Source organism: Leptonychotes weddellii, chromosome 4 (assembly GCF_054177405.1).
Source record: "Leptonychotes weddellii isolate Sample4059 chromosome 4, ASM5417740v2, whole genome shotgun sequence".
Taxonomy (NCBI): Eukaryota; Metazoa; Chordata; class Mammalia; order Carnivora; family Phocidae; genus Leptonychotes; species Leptonychotes weddellii.
The window spans coordinates 56,482,859-56,496,231 of record NC_138372.1 but is presented as its reverse complement, the minus strand read 5'-3'; the positions used below and the strand labels follow the sequence as shown (position 1 = coordinate 56,496,231).

The following is a 13,373-nucleotide window of genomic DNA, read 5'->3' as shown; positions in this document are numbered from 1 at the left end:
GGATAAGAACATATCTGAACTTGATAGTAATGTAGGGGTCAAAAACTGTTGAGTGCCAGAGTTTTACTCACCTAAAATGCAGAAATACAAAGCATGGCATTCATGGCCCAACTAATGATTCCCCTAATTTATTATAAATAAATATATTTAGTATTCACCACATACAGTTAAATTATAAATGAGATATTGTAGGCACCTGAATAAAAACAAAAGAGAAGACAATTTCTGTCCTTGAAGTATTTTTTTTTAATTTTTTATTGTTATATTAATCCCCATACATTACATCATTAGTTTTAGATGTAGCGTTCCATGATTCATTGTTTGTGCATAACACCCAGTGCTCCATGCAGAACGTGCCCTCCTCAATACCCATCACCAGGCTAACCCATCCTCCCACCCCCCTCCCCTCTAGAACCCTCAGTTTGTTTTTCAGAGTCCATTGTCTCTCATGGTTCGTCTACCCCTCCGATTTCCCCCCTTCATTCTTCCCCTCCTGCTACATTCTTCTTCTTCTTCTTTTTTTTTTTTCTTTCTTAACATATATTGCATTATTTGTTTCAGAGGTACAGATCTGAGATTCAACAGTCTTGCACAATTCACAGCACTTACCAGAGCACATACCCTCCCCTGTCCTTGAAGTATTTATGAACTAAAAATAAATAATTATAAGACAAAATAATATAAGCACATAAAGTGGCACAAAATGCTGTGGCCTTTGGTAAGGCATAGGTGGGGATCGGGTAGCCTCAGACAAGGCTCACTTATGATGTGATTAAGCTGACTGAGCTATTACTGAAGGCTTATTAATATATTGACAAGATTGGGCAAGGTGTCAAGGTTAAAAAATATAGGATACAGGGATAGGGTAACAGTAGGTTAAACACGGAATGTATGGGATATAGTAGAACTTCTAATTTGTCTAGGTGTGCGTTACCAGGGATGCTATTGCTAGTTTGTGCAGGATAATTCCTTATTTTGTGGGATTGTCCAAAACATTGTAGGAAGTTCAGTACTCATTTGAGAAGAGAAGAAATGACAGTATCTCTCTGCTTAGAACCACTGGGACATACGATGCTCAGTGGGAGGTATCACTGGAAAATATACCATTGATCATTTGGGATTCCAGGATGACATAATTTCACTTAATTTTAGAGGTAATGGAGAATTATTGGTGGTTTTAAAGTAGGGTAATGATATCACTGGAGTTCTATAGAAGGAAGGTTATTTGCTGGTAGTAGAGGGTTAAGTGGACTAAGGTCATAAGGAAGCTAGAATGGGAGAGAAGTTTAAAGACAAAGGAAGCAGAGCAGTTGAGGTGAGACATAGAGACTGGGGGTTAACTCTGTGTGTGTGTATGTGTGTGTGTGTGAGACAGAGAGATTGAGAGAGAGAGGCTGGAGCTATGGATTGTATGAAATCACAAGAAAACTCATGAAGATGAGAGAAGCAAGGTAGGAGGAGTTTAAAGTGGTCATAAGCTCGTTGCTGAGACTGCTGATTGTGGTGAGCTGGCAAGAGAAATAAAGTGGGGATGAGGAAGGGAAGGAAAGAAAAGAGCACATTTAAGGAGACTGAGGGAAGTTTCAGTACAAAGAAGCATGTAGTAGAGGTGATAGATTAAAAAGGGGAGCGCTGACCTTTGGTGATAAGGAAGAGACGCTATTGCTCCTACTTGATAAACATTCTGCTCCAGGACAGCAAATGGCCACAACCCCTGCACCACTCTCCTTTTCTTCATTCCTCCTAGGAACATCAGTTTCAGGCTGCTATCATCTTACACAATTGCTGCATTCCGGGAAAACTATGTGTAAATTAAAATTTTATAACTTACATTCAACTTTTATAAGTTGAATTGCATTCCAAGTGGACTAGGCAAGCTTTCTATTTAAAGGAACTCTTTGATGGACCCTTTGGTAATGTGAGAAATTAATTCCAAATGCATCTGTTTTACAGTTGCTGTCCCTGGATCTCTGGTTTTCTTCTCCTGGACAGCTAACTAGGTCATAGCATTCTATTCTCAGAGCCCAGCCCCACACAAACACTAATTGGTTTTCGCATCTGAAAGGTTGTGTATCGCTTTGTCATTTCTAAATTTACATGATGTAATCCATGCACAAGATGGGAGAGATTTCATACCCAGTGGGAGGGGCACGTGCCACATGCTTAGTTTTCCAAATATATCTAGAGACACACAATATTTTAAGAGGCAGGACTTCAGGAGCGCCTTCCTCAATTTCAGATTGCAACAATTGGTGGTTTCAGTGGCAACTAGTAGATCCCTATCAACTGTGGAGAAAGTAATCTGACAATTTCTCACCTTGACATGTATTTTGTGAAGGAAAATAATAACCATTAAAAACCAATATGCAAATAAACAACAACCAAAACCCCCCATCAAATCATGCATTATAAAACTACAGGCTGTGAACTTCATAACCCAAAACTGAAAAATAAATGTACCATTTTTAAGACATTGTGGAGGGCTGCGAGGCCCAGAATTGGGAGCATTACATTAGTCAGGACCACAGGCCAAATCTTGTACCCGTATTTTAAAAGCACGATGCCAGGCTAAAAATTACACCTTGTTCTTTTAACAAGTCAGAATGCCCCTCAGATCAGCAGTCACCTGCACGTTGTAAGAATTTCTGGGAGAGACCCCACAGGTAATCAACCTTCAAAATGCTGTCCTTTGGTCACAGCTGCTGTGTCACCTCTGCCCTCACTTTCCTCTTCCGTGTATCCCATTGGTTGCATCCCCTCCCCCCAAAGTGACAGGCAGGTTAGCACTTCGGCATCCCCTTCTAGCCTGCTTCTCCTACTTGGGGGTATGTTGCAATCATCTCGGAAAGTTCGCTTTTATGTATTTTTTTTTTTTATTTTCATCTGAGAAACTTTAAAAGCTTCTGATGTCTGGGTGCCACGCCCCTGGGTTTGGATGTAATTGGCCCTGGGCATTGGTACTTGTAAAAGTTCGCCAGGTGATTCTCCTGTGCGGCCAAAGTTGCTAGCCGCTGTCTTCCAGGTTGTTGAACTCGAGGCCCTGCTGGAGTCACCCCATCCATTCCCGTTCCCATATCCTCAGGCTCTTTGACTTTAAGGACCTATTGATCTCTGGTATCGCTGGCTCTGTCTTTCATAATAAAAGCTGAGAAGGCAGGCGGAGGAGAAGTAGCTGAATTCTTTCCCTCACTGGCTTCCAGAAGAAGCTGGAAGAAGTCCAGCAAATACAAGTATTGGCAAAATATATCAAGCTTCTGAAAAGTGCCACCTCCTGTGCCAGGGACATTCAGAAAGCACTGAAGAGCCTCTGGTGAGAATTTCAGCTCTGCCTCCACAAACTTAGGAAAGGTACTTCTCCTTCCTGAGGCTCAGTTTTCTCATCTATAAAAATTGGAGTACCTACTTCCTGAGCCTTACTTAGATGACTACTCGAAGGGTCTGAAATAGCGCGCAGCATGCAGTAGGCACTCAACAGTGACAGGTATATACATGGAAAGCATAGCGAAAATAGTTGAAGCTTTTTCACTGATTATGTTCCGAATTAATAACAATTATGATTTACTGAGCCCATTTATCCAATTCTTTATGAAACAAATGTGTATTACCTATCAACTTTATGCCAGCCATACTGCTAGATACTAGGGATATGGTTATGAATAAAATACACAGGATTCCTACCGTAGGACATCTTACAGCTTAGCCGAACACTTTACCTATTTCTGGAGTTGATTTCAAGCAGTCCAGAGATTGAACTTGCGAGAGGGACGGTACAACTAACAAACGGACCTTCCATGTACCCTCACAGCAAATATGCAGGATGTACTATATTGTTAAGAGAAATCTGAACCAAGTAGAGAGACAAAGACTCAGCAGAGTTCTGTAACAGTTGTGAAGGGCCAGAAAAGCTGTAAGAAGCCTTAGGAGACTATCAAAAGGAAAATCTCAAAAAACCTGATGGGGGGGCGCCTGGGTGGCTCAGTCATTAAGCGTCTGCCTTCGGCTCAGGTCATGATCCCAGGGTCCTGGGATCGAGCCCCACATCGGGCTCCCTGCTCGGCGGGAAGCCTGCTTCTCCCTCTCCCACTCCCGCTGCTTGTGTTCCTGCTCTCGCTATCTCTGTCAAATAAATTTAAAAAAATCTTAAAAAAAAAAAATAAATAAAAATAGTAAGAGTAGCATTGTTTTATATTTTTGCACATCTCTTTAATTCTGGCTTAATAAGAGACAGATACAGGGGTGCCTGGGTGGCTCAGTCGTTAAGCATCTGCGTTCGGCTCAGGTCATGGTCCCAGGGTCCTGGGATCGAGCCCCGCATGGGGCTCCCTGCTCAGTGGGAAGCCTGCTTCTCCCTCTCCCACTCCCCCTGCTTGTGTTCCCTCTCTCGCTGTGTCTCTCTCTGTCAAATAAATAAAATCTTTAAAAAAAAAAAAAAAGACCTGATGGGTTTTTCCCACACCCATTTGGGCAGTTTTATGAACAGTGGTATATTTCTCTGGGTTCTTGAAGGTGCTCTTGGGAGCACAGCTGTGCCCCCCAGGCTGTGTAGCTGTGCATGTGTTGTAAGGTGTATGACTTCGCTACATTACGGGAACTTGTATTTTTTGGTTGGGTCTCCTGGCACCTTTTAATCAATCACCCACTCCTGTGACGATACTGCCTCGCTCAAGAGCAATCCTAAAAGCTGGTATTATTATGTCTATTTTACGTATAAAACTTAAGTTACTTGCCCAAGGTCATTGGGCTGGTAAATGGCGAAGCTGAGATTGAACCTCAGGTCTGTATGATTCCACAACTCATGCTCCTAAGCTCTGCTTCAAAGTAGACAGACTTCAGGGGACTGTGTTTTGGAAATACCAAAATCTGACTGTTCAGAGAATTAATTTTAAAAGCACAAGTAAAGAATAAGAAGAGCAGATGGAACTAGCAGACGATGCTGTGACTGAACCTAATCTAATCTTGGCCTATGGGCCTCTTATGAAATTATATAAGAGACTGGAATCTAATAAAGAATTGTGTCCAGTTTGCCCGGTTATCAATCAAACCTACTGATACTTAATTTTATGACATTCTGTAGACTAAAGGCTTCATGATTCAGATTCCCATCTCTTCATAGCTGCAGCTGCAACTCTTTCGTTAGACTAAGAATATAATAAATAGCTATAGCTAAAAAACCCACATTAGCAATTTGTGTATGGTGTAAGATCCTTGCTAACTCCAGATAATCTTTCTCCACCTTCAGGATAAAGCTTTTTACTGTGATGATGGGATGTATGAGTGAGTGTGGAAGCATTTATGTGTGTGTAAGAGTTTACATGTATAGCAACTCATGTGCAAATGCTCTGGAGCTCATGTGAAAGAACAGAGATTTTAAGCCAGTTTTTCCAGACTTCCATGGGTTGCAGTATATATTTTCTATGGTATCCATCCAGCTCACAAGTGACTGCTTTTGCCATTCCCCATCCAGAATAGGGGTACCTGGCAGCCCTGTTTATATTAATGAAATATGACCCCACTGCCACTCCGGCCGCACTTGTTTAGACCAGGGGTGGCCATTTGATCCAAAAAGGGCCAATCGCATTCTCGTAGGGCAGACTGCATTTATTCCTAATTCATTATGCTTTCTGTATCTATGCCCTTTGCCAAGTGATTCTGCAGTTCCTTCCACTAGAGGCTGAGTATTATGTTATTTTGTCTCCCTATTGGATATTGGACTCAGCTATGTGACTTGCCCATGGAATGCCATGGGGTGCAACTTGAACATAAGCCTTAAGTGGGCATGTGAAGTTGGGCCTGTCCTCTTGAGTTCCTAGCCTTTGTCCATGAGAAGAACATGTCTCAGGTAGCTGCTGGTCCAAAGACAGGGAGAGACATGTGGGACAGACCGGGATAAAACCTGTGCTCCGTCAAGCCACCTACAACCAGCTCATAGACACATGAGCAAGAAATAAGTACTTATGATTAGGGCGCCTGGGTGGCTCAGTCGGTTAAGCGACTGCCTTCGGCTCAGGTCATGATCCTGGAGTCCCGGGATCGAGTCCCGCATCGGGCTCCCTGCTCGGCAGGGAGTCTGCTTCTCCCCCTGACCCTCCCCACTCTCATGCTCTCTCTATCTCATTCTCTCTCTCAAATAAATAAATAAAATCTTTAAAAAAAAAAATAAGTACTTATGATTATATATCCTTGGATGCTGGTGTGGATTTTATAGAGAATTATTATGGCAAAACATAACTGATATATCTCTGCTTGAAACTTTACAGTTAAGCTGAGAGACAAAGAGACTGTCTGTTGGGAACTGGGGCATGTAAATGGTAGAGTTGACTATGGAAGAATGTTGAACTTTTTTTTCTCTTTTTCTGACTTGCTCCTTCGCTTAAGTTTTTTTGTTTGTTTGTTTTTTCCCTTTTTGGCTCTTTTTTTTGAGGTAAACTTCACATGACATACAATTAATCATTTTAAAGTGAACAATTCAGTGGCTGTTAGTACATTCACAGTGTTTTACAACCACCTCTATCTAGTTCCAAAATAGTTTCATCACCCCAAAATAAAACCCTGTAATCATTAAGCCGTTACTCCTAATTTCTCTCTCTCCCCAGCCTCTGGCAACTACCAGTCTGCTTTGTTTTTATTTTTTAATTTTTTTTTTAAAGATTTTATTTATTTATTTGAGAGAGAGAGAATGAGAGACAGAGAGCGTGAGAGGGAGGAGGGTCAGAGGGAGAAGCAGACTCCCTGCCGAGCAGGGAGCCCGATGCGGGACTCGATTCCGGGACTCCAGGATCATGACCTGAGCCGGAGGCAGTCGCTTAACCAACTGAGCCACCCAGGCGCCCTATTTTTTAATTTTTTAAAATTTTTAATGGGTTTATGGATTCCCTATTATGGACTGAGTTGTGTACCCCTCCCATCAAATCCATACATTGAAGCACTGACCCCTTATGTGACTGTATTGGAGAGAGGGCCTTTACGGAGGCGACTAAGGTTAGATGAGGTCAGAAGAGTGAAGCCCTGATTCCCCTAGGACAGACACCTTTATAAACAGGTGGAAAATTGCAGCACTCTCTTTGCCATGTGAGAACATAGGGAGAAGGCTGCCGTCGGCAAGCCGGGAAGATGGGCGTCTGTAAGTCCCACCAGAGCCTGACCATGCTGGCACCTCATCCCAGATTGTCAGCCTCCACAGCGAGAGAATACATTTCTGTTCTTTAAACCATCCAGTCTATGGTATCTTGTTATGGCAGCCTGAACTGACTCACACACTTATTCTTAAGGATATTCATATAAATAGGATCATATAATATGTGGTCTCTGTGCCTGGCTTCTTCCCAATGAAGGCATATTTTCCAGGTTCATCCGTGTTGTAGCACGTATCAGTATGTCATTCCTTTTCATGACCGAAGAATATTTTATTATGTGCATACCACATTTTGTTTATCTGCTCATCTGTTAATGGATATTTGGGTTGTTTCCGCCTTTTGGCTGTTGTGAATAGGGCTGCTATAAACATTTGAGTACAAGTATTTGTTTGAGTACCTGTTTTTCATTCTTTTGAGTATGTACTGGGGAGTAGAATTGCTGGGTCATAGCGTCATCCTTGGTATGCTGAACTTTTGTGGTGCTCAGATCCTCAAAGCTGTTTCTTGGTTCCTACACAAGGTATCCTTCCTTGGATGCCATAAGATAACCCCAAAATACTTTCAATAAATTCCTTTTGTTGCTGTAGCTAGACAGTTCTCACTTAAGCTAGAGGTAACTGCTGTTACTTGAAACTTAGAAATCTAATCTAAACAAACAAATAATACAATTTCTATTTTTTGGTCCTATAACATTAATAGAATCTTATAAGAAAAATGGGCTAAAAACTCTTACTTCAAAGTTGCCATAGGGGTGGTAAATCCCCCATTGATACTAACCAAATCAGGTGACGATCTTGATGGGATTCTGGTTAACTGGACCATGAGATTGTTGCTTAGATTGCCACTCACCTTTGGGACCAGGCAGCACAGGACCTCGCATTCAGAGCATATTCCAATTCAAAACGACTCCTTAACGCTGCCACGTGGCTCCGGCCAGGCCCTCCCCGGCTCGCCAGGCAGTCAGAGGAAGAGGAAGGTGAGAGAGACCCGCTGCTGTTACTTGATGCAGGAGACATCAGCTGAGTGAAGAAGGGGTAGTTTCAGTCCTTTCATAACTCCAACAGGCTTAAGCATAGAATAGAATATGGATTTATTTTAACTTTCTATTCTAGGATTTCTCATATTTTAATTTCTATTCATCTCAGCTTGCTTCCGGCTTTTCCTATCGGCCTCTGATGGCAACACATGGCTAGCTTAATTTACTTTTTTGACCCAGTTCTATGCTGAGAGCTGGCCCATTCAACTTATACTCATCTTTCAGAAAACATGGTATGCTCAAATCAGATTCATAACATGGATATTTAGAAGGTGATTATTTGATGGTTAAAAGATTACATTTTTCACTATGATGATGAGATTCATGGCAGAGTTCCTTTAAACTGTAGCTTAAAATTATCCCCTTTATATGAAATTATTTCCTTTATGTAAAATGAATTTACACACTTTTCCAAGAATACATCCATTTTATAAAATGAAGGATGCTTTAATGTCTGGCAAGCATGAGGACTAAAGAGAGTTGTTGGGGGAGAATTTTTAAAAATAGTTACAAATAGTTAAGTTTAGCTAGAAAATAGAAGAGTATGAGGGAAGAAAATGAGAAAGAGAAGAAAAAAAAATAGGAGATAGTTTTCTTGAATTTCTGACGACCTTGCTGTTTACCTAACCCAACTGAGAACACTAGTGCTTTGACATTATAATCTCATAAGACATGTCAACAGTAGATTTTGGTTTAAAAATAAAATATATGTAAATTCTAGGCTCTTCACAGTAGCCAAGACATTACTGAGTAAAGCTCTGAGAATCATGTGATGTCAGTGTTGAAATGAACCTTCAAACTCTTCAATGATTGAAACTCTTCTATGCCTCTTTTTCAAGTTAGCTATGCAAGCTGATGGGGAGTCTCCAGTGATGGGGACCTCACTGTGTCCAGATCCGTTCATTTACCTTAGGACAACTCTGACAATTAGGAAGTTCTTTCTCCTGAAAAACCAAACCATAATTACACTTCATTTCCATCTGTTGGCCCATAGAGAACAAGGCCAATCCTTTCACCATATGATCATTTTTCAGATGTTTAAAAAACAGCTCTTGGGCTCATCCTAATTTTCTCTTCTCTGGGACAAGCATCTCTGGTTCCTTTAATTGGTTCTCACATACATGATTTTCAATCCATTCATCATTCTGATCTCTCTTCCCTAAAATTTGTGTTCCAGTTACAATTATCCCTTTAAAAGGATATAACTGGGTACTATTTTGTTTGGCCATCTCAGAAGAGAGAGGAATGATACCCATCCTTTATTTTGTGGCAAGACAGCTACTTCACATTCTAACTCCCAAAGAGCTTATTATCTACTAACATGCATGATGCTCCTAAACCATATCTCCACCATTTGATATTCTTACTATTATTTCTCTGACTCTGGTATGTGATGTTATATTAATTCTTGTTAGACATGTCCTATCATTTTATCTTCCAACATATGGAATTTTACAAATCAAGCTCCTTAAACCTGATCCTGGGCCATTATTTAGTGCAGTCCAGTCCAGCAAGTTCTCTTTGCATATAGAGTATGCAAGAGAGTATACTTCATCTTCTCTACTGGTGGAGATTGTGCTAAGAGGCTTGGTCAATATAAGAAGCCATACTAGTTTAGGAGATCCTACCATTGTCTCTGTATCTGGAATCCACTCTCTCATCTAACAGGCTATGTCCCCAGGCTTGGAGCAGTTTTGCCCTGTGAAACACAAAGGTTCAAAGTGAGAGGACACTTGGAACTTAAGCTTTAAAAGTGTCTCTCAACATTCAAGGCCTCCGGCAGATGCTCTTGTTAGTAGGGACTGCTAAAGCCCCACGAATTATACTACTACTTTTCTCTGCTTTGTATGTTTCAGGACTGAAGAGAAGGGAATGGACGTTTAGTGTCCAAAGACTGAAGCTGCGTCCTACATAAAAGACTTCCTTTTTGGAAGTTTCATTAAAGAGTTATGAGACAGCCAATAGCTGCAGGCTGCAATTGAAGACCTGGAACCCTTTCCCAGTAAACTGGGTTCCAGTGACTCTAAGCTGAGTTTTTTTTTGTTTTTTGTTTTATTTTTTTAGGGGAAAAAAATGGATGGTTCCACTTTGGGATTTAGTTGTGCAGTCTCAGGTTGATGCTGTTTCTCCTGTTTTGCCCCTTCCCATCATATGCACATGTATTTGTGAGTCAGTATGTGTGATGTCCACCCCCATCTCTTGCAGCACTCATTTGCATTGGGAATATATTATTTTTGAATTAGTGCTCATGTGTTAGCTTCTTTGCTTATTTTCAAATGCTATCTCCTGACCAGGTGTATAGAAAATTAAGGCAATTAGAGAGAAAATTAAAGCAAACAGCTCCTTGATATTAAGGGAAGAAAATTCCATTAGGCTGATTACCAACATATATCACTTTATGCAACATATGTGCGGTATAAAAGCAATGCATCCCAATTAATTTATGCACTAATTTTAGTGATAATTTCCCTTTCTTATTGAGCATAGTGGCTTAATATTTTAACTTACATTTCACTGTATGTAGGAACTTTTGTATAGAAAAAAGTTGATTTAAATAATTACCTTCTAACATATTTGCTGTACTTTCAAATTTTTACATATTAATTTTTTCAAGCTGGGCTTGCCTGTGCCCATTTGCCTGACTGATTATTTCTTGGAACGCCCAAATTCATGCTGAATTTGCCTTTGTCCCTATAGATTCAGTGAGTCCACCCTGGAAACTTAATGCAAACTTAATGTAAATATATGAATGAAGTTATAGACTTTCATACCTACTTTCTACAAGCAACCCCATACCTATTCCCCAACACCCTTGGATATTCAAGATTTTTTATGGACATATTTCAGAAGCTAAAGTTCTTACCTCAATGTTGCAGAGACACTCTTCTAACTTGGTAACAACTTCAGAAAATTCGGGTCTTCCCTGTAAATAAAGAAAAGACTTTTTCCCCCAAAGAATAAAAGGGAGGTAACTCTCTTTGGATTTTAAAATTGGGTATTTGCATTTGTAAAGGATGAGATTAACAATAAAGTATATTTTTATTTAAAATACACTTGTATTGAAGTGTTAATTGAATGTTCATTTGCTGTTCAGGGAGGGATGTTGAGTCTCCTGATAAGAGTTTTAAGTCAGAATTTGCAACTACATTCAGATAATGAAACAGTGGAAAAGCTTTAATTAGCTTTGCATGCTTTTAAATGGCAGGTTTTTCTCTTCAAAATGAAAAGAATAAAAGTGAATACTAGAAACCGTTAACTATCTCAGTGCCTTTTAATATACTGCACAATGTGTCGTAGGAAAAGAACTGCTAAAGCAAATTTTATAAGTAGCTTCATTTTGAAAATGCCATCTCAGATTCAAAGCTAAGATCAATAGAAACCTCATGACCATGCCCTATTTTAGGGGTTAAGATAAGCTTTTTATATTCAAAAGCTGCCATTAAAGATATTGTTCATTACGAACTTCTGTGTCAGATGAGTTTGGTTAAACAAACATTTATTGTGTTCTGATTATATTCCAAACTTTGTTCTAGTTGCTCGGGATATAAAGATGATTATGGATCTATGGAAAAAAATGCTGGGGATTTTAGAAAATGTTGTTCTCTTTGGAAGAATTTATATGCCTCCTTTTGTCAGATCCTAGGGACTATATAACCTATCATTTCTCCTTTATGAAACTTTTACTGCCAGGAGGTGGATAGCCCAATTTAACATTCAGGTGCAGTAACCAACTAATTTAGATTCTTAGTAGAACAATTTCTCGCTTAATATCTAGCCCTCCCCTGAGGACACTGCTTCCCCCAGAGCCCTCTCAAGTGAAAGCTGTTTTTTCTTGCGTATTCCTGGTACCTCTAGGTCCGTGGGGGTGGTGTTGGGGTGAGTGGAGCTCTGGGTCCTCTTTACTGTCATTGCAACTTCCAAATGGCTTCTCCTCTAAAAACCACCAGTTTATGAAGCTATTATACCAGTCACTGTCCCTCATTCTTTGAAGGCATTAGTGTTTGGCTCCCCGTCATGCTAACACTACAAAGTGCTTTTATTATCCATGCTAGTAATCATTAAAATGGCCTGACCTCTAGGTTCCTTTGTCTCCTCTTCTGCCTTGACCTTACACTCCACCTTCCTGGTAGTCACTTAGCTCCTGGGTCCTATCTTAGATCCTGTTACTAACAAGGTCCACAACCCTTCCAAGTTTTCATCCTGTCAATTTCCATCAGATCACTATCTAAGCTCAATCTTCTCTCTCTCTAGTTTACTTCTTCTGGAACCCTGACTCCAACAATCTTTAACCACACAAACCATCTTGCCACTTTAAAAAAAAACAACTTTCTATTTTGAACATTTTCAAATATACCCTAAAGTATTAGAGAACAATTTAATAAACCTCCATGTATCTATCACTCTGCCTTAAAAACCATGTTTATGCTAATATTGTTCTACGTACATACATATGTCTGCATCTGTCTATCTACTTACCTACCTATCATCTAATCTATATCCCTTATTTTTTTGTTCATCTTACCATCTTTTCTTTCTTTTTTTTTTTGTTTCAAGTTTTTATTTAAATTCTATTTAGTTAACATGTAGTGTAATATTGGTTTCAGGAGTAGAATTTAGTGATTCATCACTTACATATAACACCCAGTGCTCATCACAAGTGCCCTCCTTAATGCCCATCACCCATTTAGCTCATCCCTCACTCACCTCCCTCCATCAACCCTCAGTTTGTCCTCTATAGTTAAGAATCTTTTAATGGTTTGCTTGCTTATCTTACTATCTTTTCACTGTCATTTACTCACCTTGTTTCCTCCCTTACTTAGCTTAGATTTCATTGGCAATCATAATCACTCTCTTCCATACAGCCTCAGCTCCCTTGTCTTATCATGCATTTTGTATACCATTAGAAAAAAAAAAAAAATCCCAATCTTGATTTTTTCTTACTTCAAAATCATGTCCCTCTAACCTGAGGTGGACCCTCAGTACTGCCTAGAGAGCCTATCACACATTTTTGGCTCACTCACTCTCTCACACTCCAGATACCTATTTCGTATCTTCTCCTCTTTCTTCAAATGTCTAATTCCTGGGGGGCGGAGCAAGATGGCGGAGGAGTAGGAGACCTGGATTTCGTCTCCTCTCAGGAATTCAGCTGGATAGGGATCAAACCATTCTGAACACCTACAAACTCAACAGGAGATCGAAGAAAA

The 13,373-nt window shown here is 40.1% G+C and overlaps 1 protein-coding gene across 1 annotated transcript in view; it reads right to left on the bottom strand.

Moving 5' to 3' along the window:
• The window catches only part of TNNI3K (TNNI3 interacting kinase), a 280,406-nt gene that overhangs the window by 42,640 nt on the left and 224,393 nt on the right, over positions 1–13,373 (bottom strand). The window contains exons 22-23 of the mRNA XM_081818637.1: positions 11,033–11,092; positions 7,983–8,152 (exon numbers count right to left, since the gene is read on the bottom strand). Coding sequence (XP_081674763.1) covers positions 7,983–8,152; positions 11,033–11,092 — 230 coding nt within the window. The remainder of the gene's footprint in view (positions 1–7,982; positions 8,153–11,032; positions 11,093–13,373) is intronic.